The 16,360-nt window shown below is 38.4% G+C and overlaps 3 protein-coding genes across 6 annotated transcripts in view; 2 read left to right on the forward strand and 1 right to left on the reverse strand.

Annotated features, from left to right (window-relative positions):
- PRR11 (proline rich 11) overlaps positions 1–2,447 on the reverse strand; it is a 29,300-nt gene extending 26,853 nt beyond the window's left edge. For 3 of the 4 annotated variants that reach the window (XR_006815924.1, XR_006815925.1, XM_045985151.1), the window contains exon 1: positions 2,393–2,447. The gene's annotated coding sequence lies outside the window, so the exon portion shown is untranslated. The other variant, XM_045985152.1, reaches the window with a different exon arrangement.
- Positions 1–16,360, forward strand: part of SKA2 (spindle and kinetochore associated complex subunit 2) — a 73,154-nt gene that overhangs the window by 33,220 nt on the left and 23,574 nt on the right. The gene's annotated exons all lie outside the window — the stretch shown is intronic.
- The window catches only part of TRIM37 (tripartite motif containing 37), a 180,723-nt gene continuing 167,245 nt past the window's right edge, over positions 2,883–16,360 (forward strand). The window contains exon 1 of the mRNA XM_045985146.1: positions 2,883–3,066. Within this exon, the coding sequence (XP_045841102.1) occupies positions 3,034–3,066 (33 nt within the window). The 5' untranslated portion in view covers positions 2,883–3,033. The remainder of the gene's footprint in view (positions 3,067–16,360) is intronic.

Below are 16,360 nucleotides of genomic sequence, written 5' to 3' on the forward strand. Positions count from 1 at the left end.
TTCCACAATGCATTTAACTATAGTGTCTTTTAGTTTTCTTCAATTCACAATAATTCCCAAATCTTTTTATGTAAGTATTTGCCTTTCTTCCTATTTATATTTTTGAAGACTCCAGACCAGTTGTTTTGGAAAAGTCCTTCAGTGTGGGTTTGCCCGAATATTCCTTTAATGATCTTCCTGACTTTGGTCTTTCTCCTTGCCAATCATTTTCTACAAAGTTATTAGAGTTCTTAAAAAAAAAAAAAAAAAGGATCCTGATATTCCCTTGCTTAAAAATATTTGAAGATTCCTTTTCATCCCCTGGATAAACTAAATTCCTTCACACCTTTCAAAGATCGTCACGATTTAGTCTCATGGCCGTTTGCAGCCTCATTTCTACTAGTGATTAGTGGTTTGTACTTCAGGTATACGAAACACTGAATATTTTCTACAGTATAGTTATCAGGCTGTCCCTCTGCTTGGGGAATCCTCTTTCAAGTCAACTTATATAGCTTCAAGATGCTGTTACTTTTTCTTACAGATATTTGTTGAATGCTGATAATCCACCATGGTAGGTAGGTGTGGTAGGTTTTGGGATACAATTTGAAACAAGGCCAACATAGTTTCTGTCCTTATGGAATTTATGCTGATTAAAAATGTCATACCTTTTGTGCTTCTATAGCACTTTATAAACACTCTTATTATAACATTTATTGTATTGCATTTTAATTTTTGTTTGCATGTTTGTCACCCATCTAGACTATGGACTTTTCAAGGTTAGGATTAATTTTATTTATCTTTGTTTTCCTGGAACCCAGATTGTGGCAGGCATTAAATAATTTTCATTATTTAATTAATCAATTTTTGATTTAATTTAATTTAATTAATTAATTTAATTAATTTAATTAATGAAATTAATATTTCATCCTGCTAAATGTTAGGTAGCAAGGTGTCTGTTTTAGTTAAGGAATATGATTTACTACAATTACATTTTGTAAAATCTCTTAGTGAGGGAGGTTTTTAGTTCTTCAAATCATACCACACCTTTATATGGTTAAAGGATGGCTCCAAAACTATTTCCAGTGGGAAGATGCAACAAATAATAGAGTAAGAACTCAGTTGGCTCTGCTGCTTCTATTAAAACTCCACCCAGTGACAGGAGAAGTGCTTTTGGTCAGGGGGTACTTCCAAAACTGTGACAGCAACGAAAATAATAATTGCATTTCATTACCCTCTTCCTAAAACACATTTTAATGTAGGTTCCTACACTTTCCCATAAACAGCTTTCAGTCAATTAATCAATTTCCATTACTAGTTCAATTCATTACTCTCGAACATTCGTAGGGTTATTTCTGGTACTTGATTGTATTTAATTTTGTTTTACGCAGTACAACACTGCATTTTTAGTTCCTGCCTTGTTTCTCTGACGTGACTGCAGCTTGCTAAAACGTAGTCCAACACAGTATTGGCACAAATAGCGTACACTTAAAAAATTGACACTGTCACAGAAAGTTCGGCGATATTAAGAGCATATCAAGGAACAAAGTAATACTGCCTGTCAAGAACTGTATATTCTCGGGGCGCCTGGGTGGCTTGGTGGGTTAAGCCTCTGCCTTTGGCTCGGGTCATAATCCAGGGGTCTTGGGATGGAGCCCTGCGTTGGGCTCAATGCTCGAGTCTGCTCAGCAGGGAGCCTGCTTCCTCCTCTCTCTCTGCCTGCCTCTCTGCCTATTTGTGATCTCTCTGTCAAATAAATAAAATCTTAAAAAAAAAAGAAAAGAAATGTATATTCTCAGACTTTAACGTGCATAAGAACCACTGGGAGGGGCGCCTCAGTGGGTTAAGCTTCAGCCTTCGGACCAGGTCATGATCTCAAGGTCTTGGAATCGAGCCCACACCGGGCTCTCTGCTCAGCAGGGAGCCTGCTTCCCCCTTTCTCTCTGCCTGCCTCTCTGCCTACTTGTGATCTCTGTCAAAATCTTAAAAAAAAAAAAAAAAAAAAAAAAAAGGAATCACTAGGGTGGTGGGAGATCTTGTTAAAATTCATATTCTGATTCAGTGGGTCTGAGTGGAGCCCATTATTTGCATTCTTAACAAGCGCCCAAGTGATGCAGATGCTGTTGGTCCCCCGACAACACTGAATAGCAAAGACCTAAAGCAATGTGCAAAAGGAAGGCAGATGCTTTGATCCAAAACGTATTCTGCAGAGCGTTAATTAAATATAAAAGTATGGTTAGGGTGGAGCCAGGGCGAGCACTTCTTTACCCAACCTCAAACCTCCTCTTCCCAGTTTCATCTCCCCGAGTCCAGCCAAAGTCCCCACCTCCGTAAATCTTAAGAACACAAGCAGCAACAGGCCCAGCTACTGAAGACGCGAGCCCAGGTAACAAAGGGAGATTCTCCCTGCACTCACAAGTCTAAGAGCCCGGGATCAGATGGAGTCCGGGTAGTGGCCTCTCCTTCTCCTTAAAGAAAGATTCAAAATTAAAACCTTATCACGGAGGGACCAATCGTAGCAAAAGTCTCTCCACGATTCGCTGTCTGGGTAGTGTAGGAGCACAGTCTGGTTTGTGATTGGTTAAAAGGTCGCCACGCACTGGCCAATGAGAGCTGAGGCGCTTCTGGTATGAATAAGTGGAAGGCGGGAGCCAAGGGGAGGGGAAGCCGGAGACCTAAGAAGGTGTGTCACGTCCCTTATGCTGTTTGTGGAAGCTTTTGTGTAATTGGTGGGTTCTTCTTCCGATTATACCAATCGCAAGCTCTTCTCTGCGGAGCCTTAACTGTGAAATTGAAAGTGGAGATGAGGGTGCAGCCAATGGGAAAAAAAGATTGCACAGCAGCCAATCCTCCTGCAGCGTTTTGTGTCTTTGCCCAACTGGAGAAAGTGTTTCATGTGGAGGGGCGTTACCCACTCGCCAATGGGCGGGCGCCAGTGAAGCGGAGGAACCAATGAGTGTGAGACGTTGAGTGACAGCTGTCCAATAGAGACCCTTAGTGCTAGTACGGATCGCGGCTAAAGCACCGCGGCGGTCTGAGGAATGTCAACTATTCAACATGGAGGCGGAGGTCGATAAGCTGGAACTGATGGTGAGTGTGAAGTGAAGGAGATCTGCTGGGTAGTTTATTTCTCCCGGATGGTCTTCACGGTGGGATGCAATTTTGAGTCGCCGGAAACAATGGGCGGCAGAAGCTGGACCACATTCGAGTTCCCTCCTCTTGTATCAAAGGGAGTCGCCGCCGCCTGGTCTCTTTTAACCGCCGCGGAGGAAGGGGTTACATCCGGGAAACTCGTGAGGGAAATGGCGGGAGATGCTGATGTAGCCGGGCCTTTGGAATTCCTTGTTCCTTGCCCTTACCTTTCCGCCCCCCAAGGAGCTGTGGCTCCTAAAGACAGCGTTCTATGCATTTCCCCCTCAAAGACGTGACTGGAATGATCCCTAAACTCCCCTTGAAGGGGACAGGTCGTCCACACTCCCAAGAAATGGGAATGGAGGGTGGGGTGGGGAAATAAACCGAGGGGGGCGGAGAGAAATCCCATTAGGGCAGAGCGGTTCACGTTCTCCAAGGCGGGCTGAGAAAGTCTGAGAAGGGTTTTGACTTGCGTGCAGAACTTCCTGGCGGCCAAGGGAAGCCTCAAGACAAATTTCTGTTTGGCTTGAAGGTGGCAGTCCTTGGGTGGGGGAGAGATGTGAGCGATGGGGACCTGAACCTCGATCTCCTTTCTCGACGCACGGGAGGATTTGGGACCTAGAGGCACTCTGCTCTGGAGTTGCCGAATTTCATTCATTTATGAAAGTAGGGGGCGGGGGCGAATAATTGGAAAGGACTCCCGCTGCTGCTTGGCCTGCACGGAGGCGCCAAGCTAAAGGGATGTCCTAGTTTTCTTCAATGGATCCTTCCCTCACTTGTCCTCTTTATTCCCTTCCTCCCATTCTTAGACTACCAGCTTGATCGCCCGCGCTTTTTTCTTCTTAGTTCCCCTTGTTCTATCTCTAGTCCTTTGCCCCCTGCATTACCGTGTGTGAATTGGGCTGGCTTTCTTTAAAATGTGGAATTTGGAAGACGCGCCCATCATTTAACTCCTGTCGGTTTTTTGTTAAAGGAAAATAACAAAATTAAGTAAAAATGCCCAACTCTTTCTTTTCTGTCGCAATCCGCCGTCCTCCCCCTACAATACGCTGGATTTACGACTTAGATATCATTTGTTTCAGTGCTGCTTTCTCCAAGCTGAACCTTGGGTCACTTCAACATCAGCACTTGTAGTGATCCTGGAAGAAACTGAGTACTACACTCACCCCCATTCCCACCTCCAGAAAATGTGAGAGTTTGATATACCTTATTATTTTCTTCAGACTAATTAGTGAATTAAAGTGCCTCTCAAATACAAATTTGACAAGAAGGCTTTCAGTTGATTCTGACAGTTTTGAGTTTTAATTTTCTTTGTGGGAGTCTGTGGGGAATGGCGTGGGGCGGGATGGCAGTGAAGAAGGAAGAATTTTCTGTTGCTTTACAAACCTGTAAAAATGAACTTTTAGTTTAAAGTTTTGTTATTTTTATCATTCATTAATCAAACAGAAGAACCCAAAACATGTCAGGTGTCCTAGTTTGATTCTGTCAACTGGCATAAATTAACACTGTCTTGCCCTTTTCCCCATTCTGAATTCCTCTCTCTGGATATTTCTGCCTTAAGTTTAAGATGCTAAATGGTACTAATTCTGCTTTTTTCTTTCTTTTTTTTTTTTTTTTAATATTTTATTTATTTGACAGAGAGAAATCACAACTAGGCAGAGAGAGAGGAGGAAGCAGGCTCCCTGTGGAGCAGAGAGCCCGATGTGGGGCTCGATCCCACTGGGATCATGGCCTGAGCCAAAGGCAGAGGCTTTAACCCACTGAGCCACCCAGGCGCCCTGTACTAATTCTGCTTTTAACTGTTTTTCTTCCCCCTCAAGTTAGTTGTTTACTTTTAAGGTACCAATTAAGCCCTTTCTTGGACTTTGCATGAGAGTCAGAATTCTCACAGTTGTTTGTTTGTTTGTTTTTAGGTTGAACACATTTTAATGTAAGAAGAAAACTTAAAAAAGGTTTTAGAAAATTGTCATATAGCCATACTCTTAAACTTTTAGGTGTTTGAATGATGGGGTAGTTTCAAAAAAATTCTTTGTAAGAGATGAAGAGAAAAAAGCAGGTTTTTAAAAATTACTTGCTGGTAACCTAGTGGTACTCCCCCCCCCCCAAGTTATTAGTTGTTATTAGTTTGTTTCCATATTTATCAGGGTTTAAAAAATGTATTTGAATGGTTATAGTTTTGTTACAGAATTAACGAAGCTTTCTTTTGATTGAATAGTAAAAGGTGGTGTATCTCATCTTCAGATTTGCCATGTGCTTTAAAATGTTTTCTCTATGAACTGGTTTAGTTTCTTAGATTGGAAAGAAATGATTTCCTATCCAATCCTCTGAGTTTGGGTTCTGCATTACTTTGAATAAAGGATTTGTTGAGGAACTAATGTTGAAAATTTAATAAATGAAAGAGAATGCATACTATTTAACTTTGAAAAGAAAGTATTCTCACTTTTCAGAAAGCCTGGTCCTCTTATTTTAAATATATTTCATATTTTTCTTGTTTGAATTAACTTCCAATTCAGAAAATTAAATATCTGTCTCTGAAGTACTTGTCTTTAAAAACTGATACTTGGCTGGCAGAGTTGAACTATTCTAATACCTGAGTTATGTGGCCTTAGGATTTGAGATCAAGTCACCCATGTTCCAACTGTCCTGTATTTGAGTTTATTTTTTAGGAGGTTGAATCTAAATAGCTGAACTAGACTATTTAAAGTTTCATATAAATAATGGAAAGTATTTTTGCATCAGTTAACATTATTAATGGGGGAATAAGCTCATTGTAGGGTAATCTTTGTTCTCTAACTTTTTTCCTTTCACTTAACTGGTTGAGTGGTATTTGTCCAGTATTCTTTTGTGGTATACCACTAGTGATTGTGCAAAAGTACAATGTGATACTATGATACCGTTTCTATTTCTGGGTTTATATTAGACTTCTAAATGATTTCTTACCAGTTAAAAGGTTGGGATAATGATAATTAGCTTGAATCTAAGAAAACCTGATCTCTAAATCTCAGAACCTCCTCCTTGTACCATTATTATTTCCTTCTTGATGTTTGTACATTTGAAGAAAATGGAGATGATTTCCTCTTATGTTTAAGATCTTTAGGGGCTGACTGAAAAATTTAAAATCCCCTTCCATAGATTTCCCTTAGGTAGTGTCTTATTTAGGACTCCTTAATTCCTTGAGAACCTGTAAATTTTTGAGATAAAAAGCCATGAGATAGTTAAGAGCTTTTTAGAGTTTAGTGTATTCTATTTATTTATTTAAAAATATTATTTATTTATTTGACAGAGATCACAAGTAGGCAGAGAGGCAGGCAGAGAGAGAGAGAGAGGAGGAAGCAGGTTCCCCACTGAGCAGAGAGCCGGATGCGGGGCTCGATCCCAGGATCCTGGGATCATGACCTGAGCTGAAGGCAGAGGCTTTAACCCACTGAGACACCCAGGCGCCCCTATTTATTTTATTTTATGTTTTAAAAGATTTTATTTATTTATTTGACACAGAGAGAGCACAAGCAGGGGAAGAAACAGGCTCTCCATTGAGCAGGGAGCCTGATGTGGAATGTAGGGCTCAATCCCAGGACTCTGGGATCCATTTTAGTGTAGTTTAGATTCCAGAAAGATAGATTGGGTATTTAGAGATGGGAAACTTATCTTACTTTTCATTTGTTTTCTCTGATTTTCTTACTTAATCGATCAGTTGCAATGGGGGAGCTAATCAACACGTCTCAGCAAAACAAATATTTTTCACAATTTTGCCTTAGTAGTAGTTATAACCAGTTTTATTAATACTAGTCTTAAGGTATTAATAAAACCCATATCAATAACTTCTAAAGCTTAGGATGTACTTACAGAATTCCTTTCTATATGTATTTGTTATATTTAATCATAAGTTAGTCATCAGAAAACTATTATTTTGATATTTAAGTTAAATTCTTTCTTTTTAACATTGATATACATGTTCTTAGGTTTTGGTTGTCTTCTGTCCAAAATGGCAGCCCTTTTTAAAATTCTTTTCACACTGATGCTTCAGCTGATGCAAGATGCTTTTGTTTTCCTTTACTATCAATATCTGCTAACGAATGCTCTGACTTTATTGCACTACTGTACTTTACAGCTAGCAGTGCAATAGTATTGTCAAAGCATCTGAAAGCAGAATGCACACCAGAATTTTGATTCTTGCCTTACATCTTTCTTCAGTATCTGTGAGTAATTTACCACAATCTTTGTTGCTGAAAGTGTATAATTTTATTACCCTAAGTATATGTTTCAGGAAGTTATAATTTGAAAAAAAGCTCACTATCATAATTAATGCACTATGAAACACATTGAGGTAACATTTTTTATACCTGAAGTTGTTATGACTTGTTTAAATGAATAGTTGGATTTTTCTTCTTTCTGTAACAGATTTGGATAGGTTCTGGCATGTCTTGGGTTTTCTTTGAGTTTTAAGGTGAATTAGTAAGTAATGAAAACAATCTCTGCTGTATATTTTATATGATAAATTGCCCCAAATCTTAATTGGTGTTAATTTTGTGTGCTATGTAGTTTATGCTTGAATTTCAAACTTAAGAGTGCTTGTTTTAAAGTTCTTTTTTGTAATAATGAAATTGAATAAAGTGCGAATCCATTACTTTTTTTGTAATCAGTTTTTAGAAATAATTTACATACAAAAAATGTACCAATTTTAGTTGTACAATTTGATGAGTTTTGACAAGTGTGGACAATCATGTAACCACCCCACAGACATGGTATAGAACATTTCCATCACCTAATGTTCCCTTATGCCCCTTTGCAGTCAGCCTCCTCCTCCCAAGCTCCCTGACGATCATTGATCTCTAGTTTTGCCATTTCTAGAAGTTCATATAAATGAAATCATTTATAGCTTGCGGTTTTTTGTGCCTGACTTCTTGCACTTGGCACAATGCTTTTGAGATTCATCTGTGTTGTTGTACTTATTAGTAGTTGGACCATTTTTATTGTTGAGTAGTATTTCATTGGTATAGACTATCACAAACTATTTATCCATTTACCAGATTGTGAACTCTGGGTTGTTTCCAGGTTCTGCTTATTATGAATAAAGATGTTATAACCATTGTAGTATAAGTCTTTGTTTGGACAAAATGTTTTTGTTTCTCTTGGGTAACATGATAAAAATGTATGCTTCATCTCATAAAAGAACCACTGAAATATTTACCAAAGCTATGATTTAGGGTTCCAGTTTCTCCACATCCTTACCAACATTTGATATCTTAGTATTATCAGTCTTCTTTTTCTTTTTTTTAAAGATTTATTTATTTTAGAGAGAGAGCAATCACCAGTAGGAGGGGCAGAGGGAGTGGGAGAGAGAGAATCCCAAGCTGACTCCACACCCGGCACAGAACCCAATGTGGGGCTCAGTCCCATGACCCATGAGATCATGACCTGAGCCAAAACCAAGAGTCATTCAACCATGTCAGTCTTCTTCATTCTAGCTATTCTAATAGTTGTATAATGGTATCTGCTTATAGCTTGAATTTGCATTTCCTTAATGATATTGACTATCTTTTCATGTGCTTATTTGCACTTGGAATATCTTCTTTAGTGAATATCTGTTGAAATCTTTTGCCTATTTTCAAATTGAGATATTTGTCTTTTTTTTTTTTTAATATTTTATTTATTTAATTGAGAGAGAGTGCTCACCCATGAGCAGGGGAAAGTGGCAGAAGCAGGCTCCCTGATGAGCAGGGAGCCCCATGCGGGGCTTGATTCCAGGACTCTGGGATCATGACCTGAGCTGAAGGTAGCCGCTCCACCAGCTAGGTCACCCATGCGCTTCTGAGACGTTTGTCTTTTTAACTATTTTAAGAGTCCTTTAATTTTTTCTGTTATTGCCCTCTCACATAAAAATTTTTGATTAAGTCTGATTTATGCATCTATTCTGCTATGGATTATGCTTTTTGTGTTCTTTTTTTTTTTTAAGATTTACTTATTTGACAGAGAGATAGAGAGTACAAGTAGGCAGAGCAGGAGACAGAGGGAGAGGGAGAAGCAGGCTCCCCCCCAAGCAGGGAGCCCGATGTAGGGCTCGATCCGAGGACCCTGGGATCATGATCTGAGTGGAAGGCAGCCGCTCAATCGACGGAGCCACCCAAGTGCCCCTGCTTTTTGTTTCCAATCTTAGAAATCTTTGCCTAACTTAAGGTCACAAATGTTTTTTTCTAGAAGGCGATAGTGTAGTTTGTACATTTATTTTCTTTTTAAGGGTTTATTTATTTATTTATTTTAGAGAGGAAGAGTGTGTGTGAGTAGGGAGAGGGGAAAGCAGACTCCTTGCTAAGTGTGGAGCCTGACATGGATCTTGGTCCCAGGACAAGATCCTGACCTGCGCTGAAACCAAGAGTTGGGCTCCTACCTGACTGAGCCACCCGGGTGCCCCAGATTTTACATTTAGATTCCTGTCCTTTGAGAGTTAATTTTTGTATGTGGTATAAAGTGAGAGTAAAAGGTCTTTTCATTTATTTATTTATTTTGCATATGGATATTCGTCTGTTCTGGTACCATTTGTTGAAAAGACTATCATATCCCTATTGAATTTCCCTTAGCTCCTTTGTAACAAATCATTTGAATGAGTATGTATAGACTGGTTTACTTATTTATTTAATGATTTTATTTATTTATTTGAGAGAGAGAGAGAGAGATCACATGTGTATGAGTATGGGGAGGGGCAGAGTGAGAGAGAGAGTCTGAAGGACACTGTGCGCTGATACCCCTGAGATTATGACCTGAGTTGAAATTAGGAGTCAGTCACTGAACTGACTGAGCCACCCAGACACCTGGTTTATTTATTTTTGAACTCTGTTTTGTTCCATTATGGCATATCATGCTGTCATGGTTACTGTAGCTTTATAATAAGTCTTCTGTTACTGTTGTTTCAGAGGTAGATTTTAGTGATTCATTAGTTACATATAACACCCAGTGTCTGTTACATGAGTGCCCTCTGTAATGCCCATCACCCAGTTACCCCATTCCCCCACCCACCACCCCTCCAGCAACCCTCATTTTGTTTCCTATAGTTAAGAGTCTCTAATGGTTTGTCTCTCTCTCTCTTTTTTTTTTTTTTTTTGGTTTGTCTCTTATAGTAAGTCTTGAAATCATCTAATGTGAGGCCTGAAACTTTGCTCTTGTTTATTAAAATTTTTAAATTATTTTATATTTCCAAATGCGCTTTTTTTTTTTTTTTTGGTCAGTTTCTAAAAAAAAAAGACTGCCTGGGATTTTGGTTGGGATCATGTTAAATCTAGAGAAAAATTTAGGGAGAGTTGATAGTTTAACAATAATGAGTTATCTGATGCTTGAACATTATCTCTCTATTTATTAGGTCTTTTAAAATTTCTCTCAACAGTGTTTTGTAGTTTTCAGTGTATAGGTCTTGTTTATAAATTTTTCATAACCTGCTCAGTGTGATTTCTACTGCTGCTCTATATCTTAAAATTAGAGCAAGAAGTGTTATGTTTTCTAAATAAATTTCAGAAATTTCAGGGGAAAAGTAAGCTATTTGTTAAGCAAATGTCCTCAAAAGCCAGGAGAATGGATATAGAGGGAAGAAAGGTATCGAGATATTAGGAAGGGACTCAAAGACATCATTTGGTAGGGAATGAAGAACATGACTGCTTATGAGAAAACTATTTTATTCCCACATTTCATATATTAAAATCTGAGTTACTTCTCTAGGCCTAAAGTGTGGCTGTTTTTCTCTTCTTTTGCTTTTAATTTCCTCCATTCTCAAATAGGCAGTTCAAGCACTGGGTAGGATTCTGTGTTTTTTAATCAGGTAGGACATCACATGGCGAGGAACTGAGGGAAGAAAACTGCTTAATTTGAGGATCTCATTTCTTTTCTCTAAAGAAGCGAATTGAGAGGCATCTGTCTGGCTCAGTCAGTAGAGCCTGAGACTGTTGATCCCAGGGTCTTGAGTTCAAGCCCTACATTGGGCATGGAGCCTACTTAAAAAAAAAAAAAAGTGAGTTGATAACAATGTAATACATTTCCTTTTAGATACATCATTGAATTTTCTTTCTATCCCAGAGTTTGTACAACCATTAAGTTTTCTGGGTAAAAGATTATATACTAGTTAAATAAGAATAAAAACATGTACCAGATGGTGAGGAGAGGGAAGGTTTCTTCTGCCTTGAACTGTATTTTGATGTGAACACATCTTCAATTTCAGTAGTAGATATGGAAGACCCTATCTATGAATTTATTTAAAATGAAGTGGGAAATTTTCTTCTTCCTTGGAGCAAAGTAAAAGTTTTGAAACAAATAAAAAAAAGATCTTTCCTTTGTTACCCAAATATAAAGTTTCAATATTGAGAATGTCTCTAATAAATAAAATTTATTCTCAGTTAGACTTTAAAAGGTTAAACTTCTGGGGCACCTGGGTGCCTCAGTCAGTTGAGTGACTGCCTTTCTGCTTACGTCCTGGGATCAAGCCCCGCATCAGGCTCCCTTCCCAGCGGGGAGCTTGCTTCTCCCTCTCCCTCTGCCTGCGGCTCTGCCTACTTGTATTCTCTATCTCTCTGTCAAATAAATACATAAAATCTTTTTAAGAAAAAGTTATACTTCTAAATTATCTCAATATATAACATTTTAAAAGTTTGAATAAGTCAATCCTTGATTCTTTGATTCAGTGTTTTTCTTATTTTATAAGTGAGGAAATAACTCAGTTTTTGGTAAGATTTCCATGTAGTGACAGTGATTGTAAAATACATTTAACTTTTTATTTTTTAATTATTTTTAATTATTTTATTTTTTTTAAAAGATTTTATTTATTTGTTTGACAGAGAGAGATCACAAGTAGGCAGAGAGAAGGAAGCAGGCTCCCTGCTGAGCAGAGAGCCCGACACGGGACTCAATCCCAGGACCCTGAGATCATGACCTGAGCCGAAGGCAGAGGCTTAACCCACTGAGCCACCCAGGCGCCCTACATTTCACTTTTTAGAACAATTTATTTGTGTTAGGAAATAGAGTTGTTTAACTTTTGTAAATGCTTTTTCTCCCCACTCAATCTGCCTAATTGTAAATGACAGTACTTCATACTTGCAGTAAATGTTACTAGGGCAGGCTAGTAAAAGAGGAATATAAATAAATAAATAAATAAATAAGGAGAGGACAGTATCTGCCTTTTCTGTACCCAGCCATATGCTTAGCATTTGGGTTTCAAAAGCAATCACACTTTTTTTTTCTTTTGAATGACAAAAAAGCAGACTATCTCTTGGTACTTACTATACTTTCCATTTTCTCCCCTGCTCCATCTAGGAGTACAGATGTTAAGTTTATTTGGCAATCTTTGTTACCTTGTCATTGACACTAAGGCAGAATCTATATTTCTCTTAAGATAATGGTTTTTAATCCCTTTTTCCCCCCTTTATGCCATCAATCTTTTTTTTTTTTTTAAAGATTTTATTTATTTATTTGACAGACTGAGATCACAAGCAGGCAAAGAGGCAGGCAGAGAGAGAGAGAAAGGGAGAAGTAGGGTCCTTGCTGAACAGAGAGTCCAATATGGGGCTCGATCCCAGGGATCCCTGGGATCATGACCTGAGCTGAAGGCAGAGGCCTTAACCCACTGAGCCACCCAGGCACCCCTATGCCATCGATCTTTAGAGGAGTTCCATCTCACCAGAAAAAATGTACACAGATACATTAACTTGGTAACTAGTAAGCAGGGATTTGTATACCTTTGCCCCCATGGGCTCGTGGGCCCCATATTAAGAATATCTGCTATTCAGGGGCACCTGAGTAGCACAGTTGGTTAAGTGTCCAACTCTTGTTTCCTCTCAGGTCATGATCTTAGGGTTGTGAGATTGAGCCCCGCTTTGGGCTATATACTCTGCCTGGAGTAGGCTTAGGTTTCTCTCTCCCTCTCTTTCTTTCTCTAAAATAAATAAGTAAATCTTAAAAAGAAGAAAAGAATATCTCCTATTCAGAAGTTGAAAGTATTTGAAATTGAGTGACCACACATCATTAATCTTGTATCCTTTTCAGTATATATGTAAGTAAGAATTGCTGCCAAACATGTACTCTCTCAAGATTATACTAAGTTTTTGTTTCAAGTATGTCCACTATTTTGTGTTCTATAATTTGGGAATGTAGCTGTTTTGTCATATTGATGACATTTTCTAACATAATTTTAAGATTTATCATGTGTGTTTTATATACACATATTATACAATATTATAATCTATTCTCTCTATATATTATTCTCTCTATATTATACAGTGTAAGGTTTGAACTGTGTTGTTTGCCAGGCACTTTTAGAGATCAGTGATTTTATTTTATTTTTTTAAGATTTTATTTATTTATTTGACAGAGAGAGATACAAGTAGGCAGAGAGGCAGGCAGAGAGAGTGAGAGGGATGCAGGCTCCCTGCCGAGCAGAGAGCCCGATACGGGACTCGATCCCAGGACCCTGAGATCATGACCCGAGCCGAAGGCAGTGGCCCAAACCACTGAGCAACCCAGGTGCCCCGAGATCAGTGATTTTAAAAAATAGCCTGGCATATTTGGGACAGTGAAATTCAGTGTGGCTGAGGTGTGAAATGTGAAGCATCTGTGGTGAACATGTTAATGTCATCTTGTGAAGAATTATACTAAGAGTTAGAGTCAATTCTACAGGCATTGGGAAACCCCAGTGACCTTTTAAAATTTTTTTAAAATATTTATTTTATTTTTAAGTGATCTCTGTACCCAACATGGGGCTTGAACCTACAACCCTGAGATCAAAAGACAGATGTCCCACTGACTAAGCCAGCCAGGTACCCCAACCCCAGTGATCTTGAAGAGTGACTTACACTTATACTTACAAAATTTGCTTTAAATAGTTATCATACATGTAATTTAATTAGAAGATGGATGGAAAAACCCCTACAATTCTATGAGTATTATATCTATGTTGTATATTTTAGATTTTTTTGCAGGTATGTATTTAACTTTTTTTAAAAAAAAGATTTATTTATTTTAGAGAAAGAGAGAGAGAGAGCATGATGGGGAGGGGCAGAGGGAGAGGGAGAGAGAGTCTCAAGTAGACTCTGTGCCGTGCACAGAGTGTGATGTGGGGCTCCATCCCATGGCACCAAAATCATGACTTCAGCCAAAACCACAAGTGGGATGCTTAACTGACTGAACCACGCAGGTGCCCCTATTTTTTCTAAACCAAGTTTGTTCAGTATATTATGAAAATCTCTCCCTGTAGTCCTTTATGTGTCCATAGCACAATTAACAAATAATCTAGGGTCCTGAAATCTTTTAAAAAGTTAGACTACATTCAACTGATAAAAGCAATCTTTTATAGGCAAGGGCTTGCTTATGTTTACTGTGCTAATAATTGTTTCATAAAAGCCTGCAGATTAGGAACTGATGAAGCTTCTGCTCACTTTCTTCTGCTTTGATGTTGCTATTTGCTGGAAATAACATGTGCAACCTCGTGCTTGTGCATCTTAGTGCTTATCTGCTCAAGACATGCATTGACATGTGTTCTTTCTGGAAGAGACTAGATAATAGTTCAGCCCTTCAGTAGAAATACACAAAAAACAATTGTGATTGTGTATACATTTGGGGTGGCCCTCAACTTGTTGGGAACTTTCTTTCTTTCTTTCCTTTTTTCATATTTCTTAAAACAGGCTTTAGAGGGTGGTTGGGTTCCCAGATTGTTCTCCAAAGGAATGCATGTTCTTTCATCTATTCCTTTTTGTCATTGAGCATTAGGCTGTATATTAAAAGCTAGAGGATATAAAAAGGAAGACAGGGCTCTTACAAGCAAAACATTTGAAATCAAGTGGTGACACTATCAAGCACACGATTCTAATAAATGAAATGGTAAGCTAGAGCCATGAACAAAATAAAATGAGAGTAGATAAAGGGATTTGTGAATCTGCATTGGAGGGAGGGGAATATAAAGAAAGGGGTGTGCTCGTTAAGTGTTAGTTTCTTTGGTTAATATTGCTAACCTAGATCTGGAAGTATTAAGCTTTCCCTTAAATTAATGTTTCTATGGAAAATGTATTTCTATGGAAATGTATTTCTAAGCCTAGCTACTAAGTCTAGAATGTACCTCTACGAACTTTTCTCATCATAAATAAGATTCTTCATTTTCTTGTGGTTTGATGCTGTTGAGGCAAACTTGCTCACGTGAGGATGTGTTTGCTTTTTTTAGAGCACTAGTTCTTTTGAAAGGGAGTGTTATTGTGGCAGTAAGAATCTGTACGTTGTTTGTTAAAAGGAAGTATTTTTAAGTTGGTCTGTAGTTCTTTTCTCCTTGCTGCCAAATAGTTGAGTGGTATAAAGCATTAAGCTGATTATAATAAAAACTAGTATAATAGACAGATTATTATATGTTTATGTAATATGTAGCATACTCTAAAAGTCAAAATTATTTTCTAAACTATTTCTTTTCCTGTTTATATAGTATCTTCCTTACAGTCCCAGTCTGTTTCCAAGGTTGTCCAGTAGGCAGAATGTAATTGGGCTGTTTGGGGGGCTTTAATGTTGATCTCAATGGACTTTTCCTAGCTAAATTGAATATTTTATTTATCACTTGTAAGATGGGTATAGAAGTTTCCATTTATTCTTTTTACTGAGTTAGAAGAAAACTGGCTTCTGAAATATGAATGTCTTGGGTTTTGAAAAAATTCACTAGTTTTGGGGTGCCTGGGTGGCTCAGTTGGTTAAGTGTCTGACTCTTGATGGCTCAGGTCATGACAGGGTCATGAGATCAAGTGCCATGTTGGGCTCAGCACTGAGCATGGACCCTGCTTAAGATTCTCTCTCTTGCTCTCCCTCTGTCCCCCCAGCTCTAAAAAAATTCACTAGTTTTATTTTATTTTATTTAAAAAATTTTTTTTAAGATTTTATTTATTTATTTGACAGAGAGAGAGATCACAAGTGGGCAGAGAGGCAGGCAGAGAGAGAAGGGGAAGCAGGCTCCCCAGTGAGCAGAGAGCCCCATGCAGGGCTCGATCCCAGGACCCCGAGATCATGACCTGAGCTGAAGGCAGAGGCTTAACCTACTGAGCCACCCAGGCGCCCCACTAGTTTTATTTTAAATATTCTAATGCTCCTAAAAATAAGATAGGTAGCTAAAGTTAAAGAGCAACCTCACTGTTAACTAGGCTTTAAGAGGCAAATTTATAACTGAGGAGGACTGTGAATGAAATTTTTCAACATCGGTTTGTGTACTTAATCAGATGCTAATGAATTATGGAGACTATAGTACTTGGTCAGC

The sequence above is a fragment of the Meles meles genome, chromosome 18 (genome assembly GCF_922984935.1).
Source record: "Meles meles chromosome 18, mMelMel3.1 paternal haplotype, whole genome shotgun sequence".
NCBI classification, from domain to species: Eukaryota; Metazoa; Chordata; class Mammalia; order Carnivora; family Mustelidae; genus Meles; species Meles meles.